Source organism: Ranitomeya imitator, chromosome 2 (assembly GCF_032444005.1).
Source record: "Ranitomeya imitator isolate aRanImi1 chromosome 2, aRanImi1.pri, whole genome shotgun sequence".
NCBI classification, from domain to species: Eukaryota; Metazoa; Chordata; class Amphibia; order Anura; family Dendrobatidae; genus Ranitomeya; species Ranitomeya imitator.
Window position 1 is genome coordinate 265,132,014 of NC_091283.1, and position 22,790 is coordinate 265,154,803.

At 45.4% G+C, this 22,790-nt stretch overlaps 1 protein-coding gene across 2 annotated transcripts in view; it reads right to left on the bottom strand.

The window, feature by feature from the left end:
* Nucleotides 1-3,747: 3,747 nt before the first annotated feature.
* LOC138663033 (gastrula zinc finger protein XlCGF57.1-like) overlaps nt 3,748-22,790 on the bottom strand; it is a 38,925-nt gene continuing 19,882 nt past the window's right edge. Inside the window, exons 2-7 of one of the 2 annotated variants that reach the window (XM_069749089.1) lie at nt 18,430-18,578; nt 18,121-18,300; nt 17,915-18,038; nt 17,737-17,831; nt 17,448-17,538; nt 3,748-7,749 (exon numbers count right to left, since the gene is read on the bottom strand). In XM_069749089.1, coding sequence (XP_069605190.1) covers nt 6,572-7,749; nt 17,448-17,538; nt 17,737-17,831; nt 17,915-18,038; nt 18,121-18,300; nt 18,430-18,507 — 1,746 coding nt within the window. In that variant the 5' untranslated portion in view covers nt 18,508-18,578 and the 3' untranslated portion in view covers nt 3,748-6,571. The remainder of the gene's footprint in view (nt 7,750-17,447; nt 17,539-17,736; nt 17,832-17,914; nt 18,039-18,120; nt 18,301-18,429; nt 18,579-22,790) is intronic. The other variant, XM_069749091.1, reaches the window with a different exon arrangement.

Consider the following 22,790-nt stretch of genomic DNA (forward strand, 5'->3'; position numbering starts at 1 on the left):
GGATAAAGGAGCTTAATGGTGGATCTAATAGATTCCATTTTAAACTTATAATTTTTAATAAACATATTGATTTTTTTAAGATTTATAATTGTTCGAAATGAACCATCGGGTTTAGGGATTAAAAATAATGGAGGGTAGAACCCTCTACCCTTTTGTCCCTTTGGCACCCTAACTAAGACATTTTTTACTATGAGACTTTGGATTTCCAGTTCAAGGGCCCTTTGTTGTATTGGTGAAGAAAGGGCTGTGAAAACAAAAAAATCACGGGGAATTTGGAGGAATTCTATTTTAATTCCTTCTTCAATAATATTTAGAACCCAGGAATTTGACGTAATTTTTTGCCATTGGGGAAAGAAAAATTTTAACCTACCCCCTACTGGGGTGACTGGTGCCTTAATATTTATTGTCTCTATGGAAGGGGGGGCCTTTAAACATAGTGCCACTCTGTTTTCCCTCTCTTGTGGCCCACCGTGACGGTCTTTCATTTTGCGTTCTTCCTATAGGTCTTCCTATAGAAAGGAATTGAGGGGTCAGGGAAGGCTTTTTTCCTCTCTTTCGTTTTTTTGAGGATTTCATCCAACGCTTTTCCAAATAGAAACTCACCCTCACACGGAATAGCACAGATCTTAGCTTTTGATTGTGTATCCCCCTTCCAGCTCTTCATCCACAAGGCTCGTCTGGCATTGTTTACTAGACCTGCCGATCTTGCTGCAAGGCGTAGAGAGTCAGCTGACGCATCGGCCATGAATGCCGCTGCTCCTCTAATTAATGGTATCGCATCCTGCATTTTTTGTCTAGAGACCCCCTGTTCGATCTGTTGATCTAACTGATCATTCCAAACAAGCATGGATCTAGCTGTGCACGTGCTGGCAATTGTTGGTTTAAATATGCCCGTGGAAGCTTCCCATGATCTTTTCAATGACGATTCCGCTTTCCGATCTAGAGGATCAGAGAGTAGGCCTGCATCCTCAACGGGTAAAGCTGATTGTTTTGAAGTGGAGGCGACTGCTGCGTCCACTTTAGGAATCTTAGTCCAAGATATTAACTCCTCGTCACTAAAGGGGTACTTCTTTTTTGAGGCTGACGGGAGAAAACCTCTCTGGTCCTGTTTTTCCCACTCCCTTTTTATCAATGCCTTAACGGCAGGAATTACTGGAAAGGCTCTTCTTTTCCTCTCTGCCAACCCTGCAAACATGATGTCTTGTGCAGTTTGGTCGTCTTTAATATCCTCACAACCTATTGTATTCCTGATGGATTTTACTAGGTTGTCGACCCCATCAAGGGGAAAACAAACCAGACCTTCAATGTCAGATTTTGCAGAAGAAGAGGATGACGTATGCGAGGAGTCTGAGTGGATGACGCCTTCATCATCGGACTCAGATCTGGATACTGTCTTCTCTTTACTGGATTTTTTAGGGGGTGCACTGGCTTGTGTAATGGCCTGTAACTCTTCCCTAATTATGGCCCGTATATCTGTAACCGACATAGATGGACCCTGCATGGTTTCAGTAATACATTGGTTGCAGAGATTTTTAGGGTGGGAATCTGGGAGAGGTTCATCACATAACGCACACTGTTTGTGCTTGGATTTTTGTTTCTTTTTGGCCTGGGTGAGGAAGATATTGTGGAAAAGAGCTTTATAGGCAGAGGGTTTTTACACTCACCCAGTGAAGCTGTACTGTACCGAATCAGGTGGCCGAAGCATCTTCCTGGATCTTGAATCCGTGGCATCGCTCCTGCGGCTGGCATCTGAGGACCTCCTGCTGGCTGGATCACCTGCTGGGTCCACCATCTTGCCTGGGGATGACATGTTGCATTGCCTGTACGCTTGCAACCATCCCCCTTTTATAGGCAGAGATCTGGTCTTTTTTTTTCCTTCCTCCTCCACAGCGGTGTACTGCGCATGCGCTAAACCGCGCTTTCCCCCACCGCTGTGTGAGTGACCCGGAAGTGCTACGAACACCTCCAGGTCAGTATGGGGATTCCTACACCGCTCTGCTCATTCGCAGCCGCAATCTTACCTTGGCCGCGCTATGGAGCGGTGTAACGGCTGCCGCTGCTGCTGTGCCACAGATCCCGGACCTCTACATGTCGGTCCGCGTCTGCAGCCTCCTTCCAGGCCGCACACCTGCAGCGTTGCACCATGGGATCGGCGGCTTCTTCCGGACCCAGCCATCCCACATGCCGGACAGACTAGGGGGAAGCCGTCTAATGGAGTCTCCCCCGACGCTGCTTCTGGACCGCATGCCCTACCGTTCCCACAGAGACCGCACAGGCGGATGCCCTGGCCCAGGTATGGTTCTCGGTAGAATCCAGAGATCCTGTCCCCTGGGAACAGGAAATCTAAACTGAGGAGGAGAGGGGGACCGCCCCCCCCTTTTATTTCTCTGTAGGTTTCCTGTTCCTTGGGGTGAATCCCTATCTCTCCAGTGGGTGCTGTCATGGCAAAGGGTAAAATTTATTATATGGGGCTTTGCGTGCAGAGTAAGTGTGGCTATCCAGAGTGGGTGGGGCTATGTGGAGTGGGCGTGGCTTCATACGCACACAAATATACATATATGTTGTGAATTCTGTTGTCGAACTCCCTCCTGTGGTCGTGAATGGTACTTCGGCGAGTTCTGTCTATGGGCTCCCTCTGGTGGCTATGAGTGAAGCTGCTGCTTCCGAGGTTTCTTACACAGGTGACGTGGTTTATTCTTTGGTTGGCTGCTCTATTTAACTCCTCTCAGATCGTTACTCTATGCCAGCTGTCAATGTTTTTGCATTGGTTCAGTTCGCTCCTGGATCTCTCTGGTGACCTGCCTACTCCTGCAGAAGCTAAGTTCCTGATAGTCATTATTTGTTCTCTGTTTTCTTGTCCAGTTGGTTATCATGATTTTGTCTTGCTAGCTGGTAGCTCTGGGATGCAGAGTGGCCCCTCCGCACCGTGAGTCGGTGCGGAGGTCTTTTTTGCACACTCTGCGTGGTCTTTTGTAGGTTTTTGTGCTGATCACAAAGTTACCTTTCCTATCCTCTGTCTATTTAGTAAGTCTGGCCTCCCTTTGCTGAAACCTGTTTCATCTCTGCGTTTGTGACTTCCATCTTTACTCACAGTCAATATATGTGGGGGCTTCCTTTACCTTTGGGGAATTTCTCTGAGGCAAGGTAGGCTTTATTTTCTATCTCTAGGGCTAGATAGCTCTTAGGCTGTGAGGAGGCGCCTAGGTCTGGTCAGGAGCGCTCCACGGCTATTTTTAGTGTGTGTGATAGGATTAGGGCTTGCGGTCAGCAGAGCTCCCACATCCCAGAGCTCGTCCTGTATGAGGTTTAACTATCAGGTCATTCCGGGTGCTCCTAACCACCAGGTCATAACACATATATGTATGTATATATCATTGATTACCGCTTCTGTCTCTGTAAAAACAATCCCCTTTAACCCCTTTCCAACATCAGGCGTAAATGTACGCCGATGTCGGACTCCTTCGCTATGATCTGGGCTCCAGCGCTGAGCCACATCTTTTCTGGGACATGTCAGCAAGCGCATCGGAAATCCCACCCACCAGTGACCCCGTCACATGATCGTGGGTCACCAATGGGTGGGTATAACAACCAGAGGTCTCTAGCAGAAGTCTATGGTTCTCACTACCGGATTGCTATGAGAGCTGCCCACTAGCTGAAAATGCATGGACCAGGCATCGTCTCGCAAACTCCCAATCTCCTTTTAACATGGGCAAAATGCTACTCAGGCAACACAGGGGGAGGGTAAAACAGTGTGGCAAAGCTTTATTGAACCATAAAGCAGGCAGATAACATATAGAACAGTCCCAGCACAGTACCCAAGATGGTGCACATTACAGAGTCTCGCCCTTCCGCTGACTTGCCTGGACTACAGATCTTCCAGGGTCGCTACCTCACATGTGGCACACAAACAGAGGAGGTAACGACAAGCGTAGGGAGATGCCAGTCCATACAAGGCCAGTAGATCTGGGGATCACAACCTGGCTTCATATTCCAGGGTCGGTTACTCAACCTGTGGCACACACACAGAGAGGAGGTAACAACAAGTGTAGGAAGATGACAGTCTATTAAGTCCATACAAGGTACAAGGCCAGTTGATCTGAGGATCACAACCTGGCATCTTCAAAAGTATACATGGTTCAGTGATGGTCAATGGAGCAGATCTGTATTCTTCCAACAAAGGCTGAAAACCCCAAGTTTGTTTCCTATAGAATGACAGATCCGTGTCCCTCGTCATGGAGCCATGGTGTAAAACGGTTGCTGTCCCGTCTCTGGTCCTTTTGAGATGTATAGATGTCTTGGCAGAATCTCTCTTGCTGTTTCTCCCTCAGAGTCTCATTATACAGAGGCATGTAACCCATTTTTAGACTTAACAAGTGTCCCTCATTCAGTATTTACATAAAGGGTAAGAATGGAGATGAGATCAAATAGCATTACTTTATTATTTAAACTATTTGCATAGTTTTTCCCTCTCTGCTTTAGAAGTCACCAAACTGGCTCAATAACACAATGCATAATTAGCATATCAGCAAACATCACTAGTAATCAAGGATAAGCCACAATAAAAGTCAATATTACCTGCCTACACAAACAAAAGCCTGTTTTCTTGACCAACCAGAAATCAACACTTAATTTGACAGCCAACATACATATAACATTCTATTATTATTAATTTGCTAAAAATAGTCATCTGGTTAATTAAGCTACAATGCTGTATGTCTTCACAATGCCAAGGTAAACAGAAAATGTTTAAAAAAATATATAAAAGTTTAAATCACCCCCTTTCGCCCCATTCAAAATAAAACAAGAAAACAAAAATCAAACATCCACGTATCTGGTATCGACATATTCAGGATTGCTTGATCTAGCAATATAAAAAAGGAATTAACCCAATCGCGTAGCGAGAAAAAAAGTCAAATCGCCACAATTACGTTTTTTTTGTCACAGCATTGCATAAAAATGCAATAATGGGCAATCAAAAGAATGTATCTGCACCAAAATGGTATCATTAAAAATGTCAGCTCGGCACGCAAAAACAAGCCTTCACCCAACCCAAGATCATGAAAAATGGAGATGCGACCGGTATCGGAAAATGGCGCAATTCTTTTATACTTTACCTAATAAAAAGTTATTTTTACTGATAAATGTTTGTTTTGGGTCGTTTATTTCCTGTTGGTATTTGGTTTATCCTATAAAACTAACATATAATATTTCATGCTTGAAGGCACGCTGCACGCATCATGTTTTTGTACAATTTGGCAATTATATAGGTTCTCCCCATCTGAGTTATTTTTGAAGGTCAACAAAATATGATTTTCCTGTAATTCATTTCTCAGTGGTGTTGGCACTTGTGTTCTTGGGGCTCTTTTGAGATTTTTACGTCATGTGAGCACTTTTCCCAATCAGCGCTGATGTCACTGTCCCCACCGGACAAATCAAGCATCATGAAGCAGTCAGAGAGCAGCCGCGGCCCTGGCTTCCTGTTCATGTTCAAAACATCTGAAGGCATGAACAGTGAAGCTGCCGCTGATCGGGTGCAGGGCTCATGTGATGTAATAACTTCACATAAGCCCCGGGACAGTGAGTCTTGACACGGCTGAAGTGGAGCTGGTATGCCAGCGGAGTATGAGTGTTTTATTTTAGTGAGTCCAATTGAGGAATCAGTTCACGGAGAAAAAAAAAAAAAATATATATATATATGGATCTGCCAATATGTGGCTAGTTTTCTGATTGTTTCGGATAACATGATACATGATTTTAGTTTTTTTTTCTAGTATTGCTTGAATATAGGTCAATATTAAATGAGTCGCCTTTGGTGAGGACGATGAAACCCGTAGAAATTAGTGGCTTGGAGAGTGAGTGTGTAGACGTCACTTCACCCTATATACTTAACTGTGGGGTACATACTTTTTCTATTAGTCACCTACTGACTAACCTTCGGGGTGTGAATTATGGGTATAGTTTTACATTTGGAATAAAGTTTAGTTTTATCCCTTTACCAGCAAAGATGAGGAATGAAAAGAGACAACCCATTTAAGAAGATTAAATTGTGATTAAAACGATTTCAACATTATGAACATAAAAAAGGCGTCTCCTCTATGTGACGTCTCTGATGTTTATTAACAGTTGATTTCCAAGTAAAATATTTCCCACATTAAGAAAATGTAAAAGGCTTCTCCTCTGTGTGACTGCACTGATGTCTAACAAGAAGCGCTTTCCGGTTAAAATATTTCCCACAATCTGAACAGGAAAAAGGCTTCTGCCCTGTGTGAGTTCTCTGGTGACTAACAAGATGCCATTTCTGGTAAAAACATTTCCCACATTCTGAACATGAAAAAGGCTTTTCTCCTGTGTGAGTTATTTGGTGTGTAACAAGAGTCCCTTTCTGGTTAAAACATTTCCCACATTCAGAACAGGAAAAAGGCATCTCCCCTGTGTGAGTTCTCTGGTGACTAATGAGAAGCACTTTCCCTTTAAAACATTTCCCACATTCTGAACAGGAAAAAGGCTTCTCACCTGTGCGAGTTCTATGGTGATGAACCAAATCTGATTTCCAAGTAAAATATTTCCCACATTAAGAAAATGTAAAAGGCTTCTCCGCTGTGTGACTGCACTGATGTCTAACAAGAAGCGCTTTCCGGTTAAAATATTTCCCACAATCTGAACAGGAAAAAGGCTTCTCCCCTGTGTGAGTTCTCTGGTGACTAACAAGATTCCATTTCCGGTTAAAACATTTCCCACATTCTGAGCAGGAAAAAGGTTTCTCCCCTGTGTGAGTTATCTGGTGACTAACAAGAAGCCCTTTGTATGAAAAACATTTCCCACATTCTGAACATGAAAAAGGCTTCTCCCCTGTGTGAGTTATCTGGTGAATAACAAGATGCCATTTCTGGTAAAAACATTTCCCACATTCTGAACATGAAAAAGGTTTATCTCCTGTGTGAGTTCTTTGGTGTCTAACAAAATATGGTTTGTTGCTAAAACACTTCCCACATTCTGAACATGAAAAAGGCTTCTCTCCTGTGTGAGTTCTTTGGTGTTCATCAAAATTCCCTTTGTAGGTAAAACATTTCCCACATTCTGAACATGAAAAAGGCTTTTCTCCTGTGTGAGTTATTTGGTGTGTAACAAGAGTCCCTTTCTGTTTAAAACATTTCCCACATTCAGAACAGGAAAAAGGCTTCTCCCCTGTGTGAGTTCTCTGGTGACGAACCAAATATAATTTCCCTTGAAAACATTTCCCACATTCTGAACAGGAAAAAGGCCTCTCCCCTGTGTGAGTTCTATGGTGATTAACCAAATCTGATTTCCATTTAAAACATTTCCCACATTCTGAACATGAAAAAGGCTTCTCCCCTGTGTGAGTTCTATGGTGATTAACCAAATCTGATTTCCATTTAAAACATTTCCCACATTCTGAACAGGAAAAAGGCTTCTCCCCTGTGTGAACTCTATGGTGAGTAACAAGCAGTGATTTCTGGTTAAAACATTTCCCACATTCTGAACATGAAAATGTTTTCATTGCTTTAGGAGCAGTATGTTTTTTAATGCCGATTTTGTGACTTTTATTTTCCTTAGTAGTCGGTAATGAATCAGAAGATGGGACCTGTGATGACAGATCATTGCTGTGAATGGATGATATATCTGGAGTAACAGCAATCACTTCAGTTGTATCTTGTAGGATCTCAAGATCATTAGATTTAAAAATTGAAGATGTCAGCTGTCCCTCTGATTTCCTGGTACAGTCATCTGCTAAGATAATAAAAACAATTTTTTTTAATAAAATATCCTTGAGGTTTATATTTTTGAACATTTCTACTTAAACTGTCCATAAAAATGGCAAGCTATGTAAAAAACTTTAATTACCGTATTTTCCGGCGTATAAGATGACTGGGCGTATAAGACGACCCCCAACTTTTCCAGTTAAAATATAAAATCTTCTCAAAAGTCGGGGGTTGTCTTATATGCTAGGTGTCGTCTTATAGGTGTGCGGAGCAATTTGCTGTCCACGTATATAGTGGGGGGGAGTGGTCCCGATGACCAGGAAGGTGTAAGTGAAGCAAACTGTCAGCGTCTGGGATGCCAGGGTTATGCAAAAAAGAGAGAGCGCGGTGCTGTGCCTAGAAAAACACTCCTCTTTCACTCATCTGGCTCGCCCTTGTATCCTATTATCTCCTTCTCTGCCTCTGCTTCATTTACACCTTCCCGGTGAGGTGCCCCCTCACCTCGTCATTGGGGTCGCTCCCCCCACAATATGCGGCGACCGCAGATTACTCCGCACCTGCCCTATAAGATGACACCTGGTGTATAAGACGATACCTGACTTTTGAGAAGATTTTCAGGGGTTAAAAAGTAGTCTTATACGCCAGAAAATACAGTATTTACCAAAACAATGACAGTTCACAGTCTAATAGAAGACCTTGTTGGATGAGCCAGTAGTGCATGATGTTCAACTGTTTGTTCATTCTGACTTCCAAATATTGAATAAAATGAAACCAATCAATGTTATGTAGGCAAAAATAATATCAATTCTCATCTCACAAAAAGCAAGTCCCCACTCAGGTACATTATCTGTCAATGGAAAAACAGGTTTCCACACTATTAGAGGCTCAAAGGCTGTTGTAAAGCAGCAGAGTTTCTATAAACCAATCCAGCAAAATCCGATCTCACTTCTGAGTCACGCAGTGTGCCCAAACAACATTTAGGATCCCTGTATTTAGCAATATAATAGCGAGAAGAATCCACTTAATTTGCGGTGTATGTTTCCTGGAGCACAATCTGGGCACTATGTGCTGTCTAATAAAATGACAAATGTGTAATTTTCACTCTCCAACATCCACTTCGTGCTAATTTACAGAAAGTGGCTGTGGAGTCGAAATATTCATATCTCCTGCACACATTGTCAAAATTGTTGGTACCTCTCGTTTAATGACAGAAAAACCCACAATGGTCACAGAAATAACTTGAATCTGACTAAAGTAATAATAAATAAAAAATCTATGAAAATTAACAAATGAAAGTCAGACATTGCTTTTCAACCATGCTTCCACAGAAAAAAAAGAAAAAAAAAACTCATGAAATAGGCCTGGACATAAATGATAAGACCCTTAACTTAACCGCTTTGTGAACTCCAATGGTAGATAAAAGTTGACGCTAGCAGGGCTTTGTGCAGTGCCGTTTGTGTGCTCATCAGGACCCCCACGTACCTTATAACAAAGGGATTCCAGCGCACAACACTTCCTGTGACCCCCAACCTCATCGAGACCTGATTGGTTCAGGTCCTGATGACATCAGCGTCACACCAGTGAAACAAATCTGCCTCATAAAAACGCTGTTTCTCCTCAGATCTCCTGTCAGTGAAAGATTAGAGGAGAAACAGTGTTACAAGTGCTGCTGGCAACAGCTGTGTCAGTCAGCGATCTGGTTATAAAGTAAAAAAAAAACAGATAAGGCAGGTTAGGGTTAGTGCTACAGTTAGGGTTAGGCTAGTTTCACATTTGCGTCTAAATCCGCAGCGTGAAATCCGCATCCGCAAGTGGTGGAAAAAACGCATATAATCGCGTAGAAAATGCATGCGGTAAAAAAAAAACGCCGCGTTTGTACGCATTTATATGCTTTTTTTTCCTGCGTTTGCGTTTTTGGTGCGCATGATGAGTTTTTTGACACATGACCTGTTCAGTAGAGTTCTGCACTGTATTTCCGCCATTTTCTCTTCTGACTGCAACACTAGTCACAGACTAAGCAGAAAGAAGAGATTATGGAGATAATACATCTATTATTTTTGGGCCAACCTCATATCTCTATACTAAAGACACACAAAACTGCAGCCTTTTTTTTTCTAACTACTGGAGATATGATGTGGCCAAAAAATAAAGTGTGTGGCGAAGTTTCTTATTTGGTGCACGGTGTGTGTTGCCGGCGGCGAAAGACACAATAACCCAAACATAATTGGGGTAAATCAAATATTTTTTATTTTTTAACAACCAAAAAATTGATTTAACTGCGCCGGCTTGGGCTAGAGTGAGGTAAACGGGGGTGTGAAGCACTGAGGCCTGGCTAACCGTGGACGATGCAGAGGTGGCAGGAGAAGGGGCAATGAAACTAGTGGGGTCTGGAAGTTCGGGGATGGGGCTTGACACATGAGAGGCTTGAGACGCACTGGAAGGACATTACAGACACATTGGGAGGTGAAGGGGAGGAATACTAAGAGTCCTCTGTTTTTTTTTTTTTGTTTTTTTTGGGGGGGTTGCCGGGTTTTGGGAAGCCTTGGTGGGCTCATATGGCGTGGCGTAGTGGTGGGTGACCTGTTAGGGTCCGGCTGCACTGTGTCAGAGTCCATAGTGCTCGTTGAGCGTGCAGCCATGCCAGAGTCCATAGTGCTCGTACAGCGATGCCAGAGTCCATAGTGCTCGTAGAGCGTGCAGCCATGCCAGAGTCCATAGTGCTCATAGACCGTGCAGCCATGCCAGAGTTCATAGTGCTCGTAGAGCGTGCAGCCATGCCAGAGTCCATAGTGCTCGTAGAGCAGGGGTGTCAAACTGCATTCCTCGAGGGCTGCAACCAGGTCATGTTTTCAGGATTTCCTTGTACTGCACAGGTGATAATTTAATCACCTACACACATAATGATTGTGCAATGCTAAGGAAATCTTGAAAACACGCATGGTTTGCGGCCCTCGAGGAATGCAGTTTGACACCCCTGTCGTAGAGCGTGCAGCCATGCCAGAGCCCATAGTGCTCGTAGAGCGTGCAGCCATGCCAGAGTCCATAGTGCTCGTAGAGTGTGCAGCCATGCCAGAGTCCATAGTGCTCGTAGAGGGTGCAGCCATGCCAGAGTCCATAGTGCTCGTAGAGTGTGCAGCCATGCCAGAGTCCATAGCGCTTGTAGAGCAAAAGGCCATGCCAGGGTCCTGCTGCATCGTGGTGGTGGCGGTACGAAAGGCCATGCCAGGGTCCTGCTGCATCGTGGTGGTGGCAGTATGGAAGGCCATGCCAGGATCCTGCTGCATCATGGTAGTCGCGGTACGGAAGGCCATGCCAGGGTCCTGCTGCATCGTGGTGGTGGCGGTACGGAAGGCCATGCCAGGGTCCTGCTGCATCGTGGTGGTGGCGGTACGGAAGGCCATGCCAGGGTCCTGCTGCATCGTGGTGGTGGCGGTACGGAAGGCCATGCCAGGGTCCTGCTGCATCGTGGTGGTGGCGGTACGGAAGGCCATGCCAGGGTCCTGCTGCATCGTGGTGGTGGCGGTACGGAAGGCCATGCCAGGGTCCTGCTGCATCGTGGTGGTAGCGGTACGGAAGGCCATGCCAGGGTCCTGCTGCATCGTGGTGGTGGCGGTACGGAAGGCCATGCCAGGGTCCTGCTGCATCGTGGTGGTGGCGGTACGGAAGGCCATGCCAGGGTCCTGCTGCATCGTGGTGGTGGCGGTACGGAAGGCCATGCCAGGGTCCTGCTGCATTGTGGTGGTGGCGGTACGGAAGGCCATGCCAGGGTCCTGCTGCATCGTGGTGGTGGCGGTACGGAAGGCCATGCCAGGGTCCTGCTGCATCGTGGTGGTGGCGGTACGGAAGGCCATGCCAGGGTCCTGCTGCATCGTGGTGGTGGCGGTACGGAAGGCCATGCCAGGGTCCTGCTGCATCATGGTGGTGGCGGTACGGAAGGCCATGCCAGGGTCCTGCTGCATCGTGGTGGTGGCGGTACGGAAGGCCATGCCAGGGTCCTGCTGCATCGTGGTGGTGGTGGTACGGAAGGCCATGCCAGGGTCCTGCTGCATCGTCGTGGTGGCGATACGGAAGAAATGGCAGAAATTAGGACATGTAGAGACAGAAAATAGAAAATAAAGGCATTGGATAGGATATACTCACATTGTTCAGTGTCCTGTTTTCCTCCAAGGATGTAGCCTGCATCTCGTCTGCTTCTGTGTATGCTGTGAAGTGACCTGCAACTGTCCACTCCCTCCCTTTATCTCCTTGTATGTGGGGGGTGGCTTATCAGTGTCTAGACATGTTTTTCTCTTGTGAAATGCATGCGTTCACGAACGCAAGCAAACGCATATGCTTGTGAACGCATGCGTTCATATAGACAGCAATGCGTTTTTTTGTCGCAATCCTTGGGCAATAGACCGCATATGTTTCCAGGTGGCAAAGTGACACCTCTAAAAATTACTACATGTTGCATTTCCGCGCCAAGCCGCAAACAACGAAACGACGCATGCGTCGTCAAACGCGGCAAAACGCGAACAATCAAAAGCGCATGTGTCCCTAATGTTAAATATAGGAATACACAACGCATGCGGATATATGCGGTAGAAACGCTGCGGACACAACCGCAAATGTGAAACCAGCCTTAGTGTTGGGGCTAAAGTTAGGGTTGCTGTTAGGATTTGGGTTAGGGTAAAGTTAGAGTTACTATTAGGCTAAAAATAGGGTTACTGTTAGGGTTGCTGTTAGGCTAAAGTTAGGGTTACTGTTAGGGTAAAGTAAGGGTTAGTACTATAGTTAGGGTTAGTGTTGGGGCTAAAGTTAGAGTTACTATTAGGCTAAAGTTAGGGTTACTGTTAGGTTAAAGTTAGGGTTACTGTTAGGCTAAAGTTAGAGTTAGGGTTTATTCTAAAGTTAGGGTGAGGTTAAAGAATTAGGCTTTTCTCAATTGTCTCCCCAATAATTTGGTCACATCAGTCAGTCACGTGTTTCTCGACGCAAGCAGTGAATAGCCAGGCCTTTCCCCGGGAAGGAACAACCACGGGAAGGGCAGCATCCTATGAAGGAAAGCCACCTATGCCAAGCATGGTATCCATCCACAGACAGCTGTTTCGGGGTTTTTGCCCCTCATCAGTGTGGAGTAGGAATCTGGCTATTAGGAGCAGTGCCTAGTGAAAGGCTATAAAGGCACAGATGATTGGCCTCGGGGAGACCAAAACATCCAACACCGCGGAGACACCATCACGTGTTTCTCAACGCAGTGATTCTAGAACACTGCCCCCATCACTTATGGGAAATATGCATATCAAACATGATCGCGGTGTGCCGGCGGTACAGGGAAGCATCGCGCAAAAAAAAAATATATTATTGAAAATGGAAAAAAAAAAATATTATTCCCATAAATACATTTCTTTATCTAAATAAAAAAACAAACAAACAATAAAAGTACACATATTTAGTATTGCCGCGTCTGTAACGGCCCAACCTATAAAACTGTCCCACTAGTTAACCCCTTCAGTAAACAACGTAAGAAAAAAAAAAAAACGAGGCAAATAAACAACGCTTTATTATCATACCGCCGAACAAAAAGTGGAATAACACGCGAGCAAAAAGACAGATATAAATAACCATGGTACTGCTGAAAACGTCATCTTGTCCCGCAAAAAACGAGCCACCATATAGCATGATCAGCAAAAAAATAAAAAAGTTATAATCCTCAGAATAAAGCGATGCCAAAATAATTATTTTTTCTATAAAATAGTTTTTATCGTATAAAAGCGCCAAAACATAAAAAAATGATATAAATGAGATATCGCTGTAATCGTACTGACCCGAAGAATAAAACTGCTTTATCAATTTTACCAAACGCGGAACGGTATAAACGCCTCCCCCAAAAGAAATTCATGAATAGCTGGTTTTCGGTCATTTTGCCTCACAAAAATCAGAATAAAAAGCGATCAAAAAATGTCACATGCCCGAAAATGTTACCAATAAAAACGTCAACTCGTCCCGCATAAAACAAGACCTCACATGACTCTGTGGACTCAAAAATGGAAAAATTATAGCTCTCAAAATGTGGTAACGCAAAAAATATTTTTTGCAATAAAAAGCGTCTTTCAGTGTGTGACGGCTGCCAATCATAAAAATCCGCTAAAAAACCCGCTATAAAAGAAAATCAAACCCCCCTTCATCACCCCCTTAGTTAGGGAAAAATAAAAAAAATGTATTTATTTCCATTTTCGGGTTAGGGCTAGAGTTAAGGCTAGGGCTAGGGTTAGGGTTAGGGCTAGGGTTAAGGCTACAGTTAGGGTTGGGGCTAAAGTTAGGGTTAGGGTTGGGGCTAAAGTTAGGGTTAGGGTTTGGATTACATGTACGGTCACTTTTATTTGATTGGATGGGTGAAATATGCTAATTTATTGAGACAGGTTTTTTGGGTTATCAGGAGTTGTATGCCAAAATCATCAGTATTAAAACAATAAAAGACCTGACAAATTTCAGTTGGTGGATAATGAATCTATAATATATGAAAGTTTAATTGTAATCATTACATTATGGTAAATAATGAAATTTAACACTATATGCTAATTTTTTGAGAAGGACCTGTAGTGCAGAGCGGAGATGTCTTAAAGGGAACCTGCCAGCAGGATTGTGCTCAGTGACTACAGACACTGTCAGGTCGGTGCCGTTATACTGATTACACTGATACCTGGTGATGAAATCCGTCTTGTGGTTGTTGTTTAATCTGTATTTGTAGTTTTCAGTTAATGAGACTCTCCTGATCTGGGGCAGGACTGTGGGCGGGACTTTATGTGGTGCTGTGGGCGGCTGGTAGGTGGGGCTTTATTTGGTGCTTTGGGGCGGGGCTTTATGTGGTGCTCTGATTACATATGCATCTGTATTGGCTTATGGCAGGTCACTGATCCCTCACTGACCTGCCCCCATTTTTACATAATGCATATAATAGTGTTGATAATGCCTATAATATTGTGGCTATTGTGAGTCTTAGAAAAAAAATTACATTTAGCAAAATGTCACCGGTGGCGCCTGCGCAGTAGCATCTATAAGTAAGAGATAGATGCTACTGGACAGTCGCCGTTGCTGGATGTTATTTTATTTTTTTCTAAAGGTACCGTCACACTCAGCAACTTTGCAAAGAGAACGACAACGATCCGTGACGTTGCAGCGTCCTGGATAGCGATCTCGTTGTGTTTGACATGCAGCAGCGATCTGGATCCCGCTGTGTCATCGCTGGTCGGAGCTAGAAGTCCAGAACTTTATTTCGTCGCCAGGTCAGCGTGTATCGTCATGTTTGACATCAAAAGCAACGATGCCTGCAACATTTTACATGGAGCTAACAACCAGCGAGAACGATAAGTGAGTCGCCATTACGTCACTGGATCGCTCCTGCATCGTTCTGGAGTTGCTGTGTTTGATGTCAGCGACCTAAACAGCGACACTGCAGCGATCTAGTTTAGGTCGGATCGTTGTCTATATCGCTGCAGCGTCGCTGAGTGTGGCGGTACCTTAAGCCTCCCAATAGCCACAATATTATAGGCATTATCAAGAAAAATATCAACACTATTATATGCATTATGTAAAAATGGGGGGCAGTGAGGGATCAGCGACCTGCCCTAAGCCAATACAGATGCATATGTAATCAGAGCACCACATAAAGCCCCGCCCACAGCCCTGCCCCAGAGCACGAGAATCTCATTAACTGAAAACTACAAATACAGATTAAAGAACAGTAAACCAGAGTTGCACTCTGACCGCTTGAGGGAGCCAAAACACTACAGGGCAACACGGTGGCGCAGTGGTTAGCACTGCAGCCTTGCAGCACTGGGGTCCTGGGTTCTAATCCCACCCAGGACAACATCTCCAAAGAGTTTGTATGTTCTCTCTGTGTTTGCGTGGGTTTCCTCCGGGCACTCCGGTTTCCTCCCACATTCCAAAGACCTACTGATAGGGAATTTAGATTGTGAGCCCCATCGGGGACAGTGATGATAATGTGTGCAAACTGTAAAGCGCTGCGGAATATGTTAGCACTATATAAAAATAAAGATTATTATAAAAATAAAGATTATTATATATGGTGGACCATTGGAGCTACTATGAATCTTGACCACAAGATTAGAGAAAATAATATTGCTCCCAATTTCAGGAGAGGTTGGGCAGTAATCTGAATTTCTTAGGATCAAAAACAATGTTATTTATGATGTGGAGTGAATCTGTGGCACCACAGGAGTTCAGGTACCACAGTGGTATTGCTTCCCTCTCGGGGAGGGTAATGCCATGCAGGTAACCTTTCATGCAACACATTCTGACTCCAGGCCAGAAGGGGGAGCTCTACACCCGACTTGAGGGGAGCTGCTCTCTCTGGTCAGTCTCTAGGCAGTTGCTAGGCAGACAAGCAGACAGTTGATAGTTGGTAGCAGACAGTGAAGGAGCATAGAGGTACTTAGGAGCTAGAGAAAGACTGCTACTGGGCCTCTCTAAGCTGAGCGCAGAAACCGGGTACTGAGGGGGACTGCAAGCCCCACGGCAGAACCGGAGGGCAGGAAACTAAAAGGGCTTGCCCACATAATACCTGAGGTACAGCTGCAATCAGAGTCCAGAGTCACCGTGAACAGAGACCCAAAAGAGACGGCTCAAGTTGCCTACCGTGCAGGCACTGTCCCTGGACAGGGAAGAAAGAGGACCTTGTTAGAGAGCTACAGGCAGCAAGGGACCACAGACCAGCGCATAGTGGAAGGCTCCCAAACTAACCTGTCAAGGGGATTTCCACCTGTTTTCAGGCTGAATACCATCTCAGTAAACCAGGTAAAGACTGCAACCCTTTGTCCTCCAATTATTTGCGGCATTCACCATCCCTGCCAAATACACTGGGAGCCCTGGGGACACCGCTTCACCTGTGGGAAGTGACACCATCTTTGCTGCAGCACCATTGCCCCCAGAGGACCCCTTTAAACAACATTGGTCACCTCTGACCGAGAACACATCCCTTTAAGTAACGGACCCGGTACTGAGTACCCCACGGCCCTGGCGGGCAACTCAAATCCATCCAACACATCTCCTGCAGGCGGGAATAAATGTATATTACAGCCATCAGCTGGGCACAGCTCAGAGATATATCATGGCACCGGTGTGATGGGTTTATGTAGATTATCACAATCCTCCTGGAAGTTAGTCGGTTTTAATACAAATTGTGAAACTCTGTTATTGTCCAGAAATTCACACTTGGCCTCACTGTACATTTAATGTTGTCGATCATAAAAGTGAAGTTTGGCCAGAAAGACGGGACCTGGTCTTGTAGGGACCATATGATCACATTCAGCAGCACAGAAGGGAGAGAAGGGAGATTCATCCGATAAGATCTCAGGGTTCTAGGAAGCCAATAGCATCATTACCCTCCGCTTTCTCTTACAGGCCCATCATAATATTTTCTATCTATCTATCTTGTCAGCACATTCTACGTACGCTGTCACTTGGCTTTATAGTTCACAAATCTGGGCAGGTAACAGCGTCTCCTAAACCCAGGGGGGAGGTGGATCTACCAGGTTGTAAGTTCTATAGAAAAGGGCTTTCAATGACCAAAGTCATTTGAACAGTTTTGGGTGGAGGAGAATGTTGTGGTCTAGAGGCAAAATGGTGATCATGGTAATACGGCCGGACTACACCACCGATAAAGCAGCCACAGCCGGTGACTGAGAAGAATCTGTGACTTCTCTGCATTTAGTGGTCACTACTCACCTGGGTAGCCGTATGTGGGAATCTCCTCTTTACACCACTCATCACCCCTCACATATGTCTCTGTACTATTAATATGGGTCAAATCTTCACCCTGAAACAAATATTGTAAAAGTCACCAACAGATGGAGAAGTCACATCTATGATCAGCTCTAATCCTGCCATCTCCACCGTTCTCATTACACAAGTATAAAACATATAATACTGGTGGATAAAACAAGACTGAGCACAAGACCTTCACCGGCGTCTAAACATCATAGGGGAGATCTCCTGACACCTTCTCTCTATCTACCTGATGATCCTGAGGAGCATTGGGATCTTCTTGGTTACAGTCCTGTGGAAGAGGACGGGGACATCTCTCTGGTGTTGTCCTCTTACTGGATAGATCTGGAGGAAACACATACAGGGAGTGAATTCATTCTTTACATACAGATAATTATAGGCCGTGTGTATTTAGTCCTGTCTATTACCTGGAGATGTGAGGGGCTGGGGAACCTCCATTATGACGTTCTTGTACAGATCTCTGTGTCCTTCTAAATACTCCCACTCCTCCATGGAGAAATAGACAGCGACATCCTGACACCTTATAGGAACCTGACACATACAATGATACCGTCATCCCCCGATCCCTTCATAGCGTTACTGTATAATGTCCCAGCATTCCCAGCAGTGTCACCTCTCCAGTCAGCAGCTCAATCATCTTGTAGAGGAGTTCTAGGATCTTCTGGTCATTGATGTCCTCATGGATCAGGGGGTGAGGTGGAGGCCCCGTGATTGGGCTCAGGGGTCTTCCCCATCCCTCAGACACAGGGTCCTGACAGCGATCACTAGAGGTCTTCTTCACCACTGTGTAATCCTGGTAATGGAGAGACACATTAATAAATCTCACTACAGACATTTCCAGAGTCCTCACCTCTCCAGTTCTGTCCATCTGTTATTCCCATAGATAAGAATGATGTAATGTGACGTCATCAGAATCTCTCACCTCTCCAGTAAGCCGGAAGAGGAACTCTAGGGTGAGGTGTAATATTCTCTCCGCCATCTTGTGTTTGTCCATATCCATCTTTGATGGGTAAATCACGAAATTTTCTTTTGTAGAAGATCTTCACTGAGAGGATCCGATATTGTAGAGACCTGAATGAGAAGATAAATCGATGTAACATCATAAGAATCCTGTGTAAAAATACAATTACTGGAGATAATAAGGGAAACATATGAGGAGATTTATTATTTTACAGTATTTAGTTTCCTTCTTTACATCTACTAATAAATCCTATATATTTAGGCCACAGACAACAAGCAGTTTCCTCCTCGGAGTCGGCAGCTGAATACGTTCCTCATAGACTCATCTTCCATAACGCTAATTCTCGTCTCATTTACCGACCCTGGAATCGGCATTAGCAATACTGCAGGAGATATTCATTACACACGACATGAGAAATAACTACTTCATGATAAGGACGACATCTTCATCTTCTACTACGGCTCTAGAGACAGATTTGGCCGGAGTCAGTCACTGACTCCATCACCACCGGCCTCTATATGAAGGTTTCCCGTCTTCCCCGCACTGTAATCTTCTATCACGTTAGATGTCAGGTCTGATTCACACACAGAAGTTTGAGGCTTTTAGAAAAGCTGATTTGTTTCCACAATCAACATGGACAGAAATCTGATCCCAAAGTCTCCATGTACAGTGATTTATGGGGTTTATTTCTGGCCTTAGGCTTTCCTGTATTACAAGAAAAACATCAGAATAAAAAAAAAAAAACATATTAAAATGTTTCTAAAGAAAATTGGCTCCAACAATTCTTGTAAAAAGAAAAAAAACATGGAAAAAGCAGAAGACACATTTTATAATTTTTAACCTGTTAAACAGTTATTAAAAAAAAATTAATATTTTTGTGCACCAGAACATAGATGTACATGTGGCACCCCAGGAGTTCAGGTACCACAGTGATGTTGCCTTCCTCTCAGGGAGGGATCCCTTTGGCAGGTAAGCTGTACATGCAACACATTCTGACTCCAGGCCAGAAGGGGGAGCTCTAAACCCAGTCTTAGGGAAGCTTCCCTCAATATACATCCTGGTCTCGAGGAGGAGTTAGTTACTCTGGCAGAGACAAGAGACAGGGAAGGAGCACAGATGAGTGATCCGAAGCTAAAGGAGGGCTGCGATTAGGCCTCCTGAAAGCTAGAGCGCAGGAACCAGGTACCGGCAGCCCGAGGCTGTGTGGAACTGCAACTCCCACAGCAGAACCGGATGGCATAGGACTTTACGTAAATTGCCCACACCACACCTGAGGTACAGCAGCATTACGGAGCCCGGGAGTCACCGTGCAAAGAGACTCCAGAGGAACGGCTCAAGCTACCTACCATGCAGGCACTGTCCCAGGACAGGAGAGAATGAGGACCTTGTTATGACACTACAGGTAACAAGGCACTAATAGACCAGTACAAAGTGGAAGGCTCCCAAACTGACCTGTTAAATGGGTTTCCACCTCTCTTCAGGCTGCCTGGACTTCATCTACACCTATTGCTGGTACCTTGGACTGTGGCCTGTTATCAGTAAACCAGGTAAAGACTGAAACCCTGTGTCCTCCGTTTATTTACTGGTAACCCACCACCCTTGCCCACTACACTGGGAGCCCTGGGAACCCTGCTTCACCAGTGGGAAGCGTCACCATCTTGCTGCAGTGACATCACCCCAGAGGACCCCTTTAAGCAGCATCGGTCACCTCTGACCGAGAACCACAGGTGGCGTCACAAATACAGACTTTATTAAACCCTTTAAAGACCTATCCCTCTTTAGCTCGAGTGCTGAGGGTACGGACTGTGTCACAGGCACCGTGACATCCCCTTTAAGTGTGACCGGACCTGGTAACGAGTACCCAAAGCCCTATCGGGCGACTCAACTTTGGCGTCATGAATAGGATTACGTTCCCTGGCATCCCCAGGTACTGTGTGCCAGAGACTGTGACAACTCTGTAAGCTGCTATTGCCGCGCCACATGAAGCACGAGGGGAAGAAGGAGACGTACCTTTGTGGTCATTGCCAGCAAAAGAGCGCGAAGAGGAAGCGAGTGCCGCACTGCCAGAGGAGCCACAAGTGGAGTCGCCATGCGGAGAGGGAAGCCGCAAGTGAGGACGATGTGCAGGAGCCCCGGAAGGAAGAACGGAAGGAGCAACTTACCGCACACAGGAGGGATCGCTGCAGACTCCGGAGAAATGTCAGCCCTGCAAGGTTAACAAGGGGAAAGGACATGTCTGACCCGGGAGGAGAATTGGCGGCGGTCGCAGCCGCAGGTCCTATGATGTCCCCAGGCCCCACGGTGGACGTAGCCGCAGGTCCCATAATGCCACCAGGCCCTGCAGTGCCCGCAGCCCCTACAAACAGGCACAACCCCGCCACAGTAACAGCTCCTATAATGCCGCTGTCTATGCCCTATATACCTGGAGCGGCCTGGCTTCCACAATATTCAGGGGAGTCCCATACACAGAATGCATAAACTTGATGACCAGTGGGAAGCAGAACCATATACCATCTTACCATCGAACTTTGACAATGCATAAGTCTGTCTCATAAGCAAAGATGGAGGAAAAACCTTGACTGCGGTATCAATGGATCATCTTAAAGTGTGGCCTGATAAAGTGAGAGACAAGGAAAAAGACCCAGGTACTTCTCAAACCACGGAAGAAGAAGAGAAAATACATACCGTTTTTGGAGATTTTCCCCAGTCTTGGACTCAAGTACATCAAGCCATAGTGATGCCTGTCTTGACTTTTCCCCAGTTGGAAATATCAGACGCAGATGCGACTCAAAACCATCCTGAACGGGAAGAGACTCTACACCAGTGGGCTCAAGCAACAGACGTCACACCAGCAGTGGAACCAGAGAATCCACCCCATGCTCTCGGTGAATCTGTCATGCCCACAGTGAGTAGAAGTAGCCCCTGAAGTTATGTAGAATCACTAGAAGTGTAGCCACAAGAGAGTGCACAACACCAGTGGTAGCGAGAATAGTGAACCCAGTTAGGTCCCTATCTATCCCTGTGCTGCGTAGATCTACCCGTAGTACCAGAGGTCCAATACTAGCTCGTTACAGGGACTAAGAAGTAGATGCCAATAATTGTTGTTACCCGTTTTAAAATGTTTGCTTTTGGTATGAAAAGTTTATGTGGACAATAGGGTAATGGACAGTGAATTAGCAAAAACTTTTCTGTATATAGTTGGCACCCTCAAGGTGCACCTTTGGTTCTACCCACATTGTAAGCATGGGTAAGGCCTTGCTTGTTCACAGACCTGAAGAAAAACCATCTGGTGTGGCGAACACCAGGTCTGGATATACGCCTTGTAGCCCACCCAAGACCTACGTTGGGGGTTTATGATGGATCTCTCGCATCTGTACTGTTATTTATGAACACGGGCACCCTAGTATAAGGCCAGTTTTACTTTTGTAAATATGTTTTCAACGTTTAAGTTAAAGTGCCTCCCATAAAGGGAAGCCTAAAGTTTATACCTGTTGAAATGTTTTTCAAAATGTTTTGCACCACCATCTAACCTGTTTGTTTATGTTTTCTTTCCCCAGTCCGGGTGTACTGGATTTAACAGGGGAAATGTGGCACCCCAGAAGTTCAGGTACCACAGTGATGTTGCCTTCCTCTCGGGGAGGGTAATGTCATGCCTGGAGACAGGAGGGATCCCTTTGGCAGGTAAGCTGTACATGCAACACATTCTGACTCCAGGCCAGAAGGGGGAGCTCTAAACCTAGTTTTAGGGAAGCTTCCCTCAATATACATCCTGGTCTCGAGGAGGAGTTAGTTAGTCTGGCAGAGACAAGAGACAGGGAAGGAGTACAGAAGAGTGACCCGAAGCTAAAGGAGGGCTGCGATTAGGCCTCCTGAAAGCTAGAGTGCAGAAACTGGGCACCGGGAGCCCGAGGCTGTGTGAAACTGCAAATCCCACAGCAGAACTGGAGGGCATAGGACTATAGGTAGAGGAATGGCTCAAGCTACCTACCATGCAGGCACTGTCCCAGGACAGAAGAGAACGAGGACCTTGTTAGTACACTACAGGTAGCAAGACACTAATAGACCAGCGCAAAGTGGAAGGCTCCCAAACGGACCTGTTAAAGGGGTTTCCACCTGTCTTCAGTCTGCCTGGACTTCATCTACACCTGTTGCTGGCACCCTGCTACCATCAGTAAACCAGATAAGGACTGCAACCCTGTGTCCTCCGTTTATTTACTGGCAACCCACCATCCTTACCACTACACTGGGAGCCCTGGGAACTCCACTTCACCTGTGGGAAGTGTCACCATCTTGCTGCAGTAACATCACCCCAGAGGACCCTT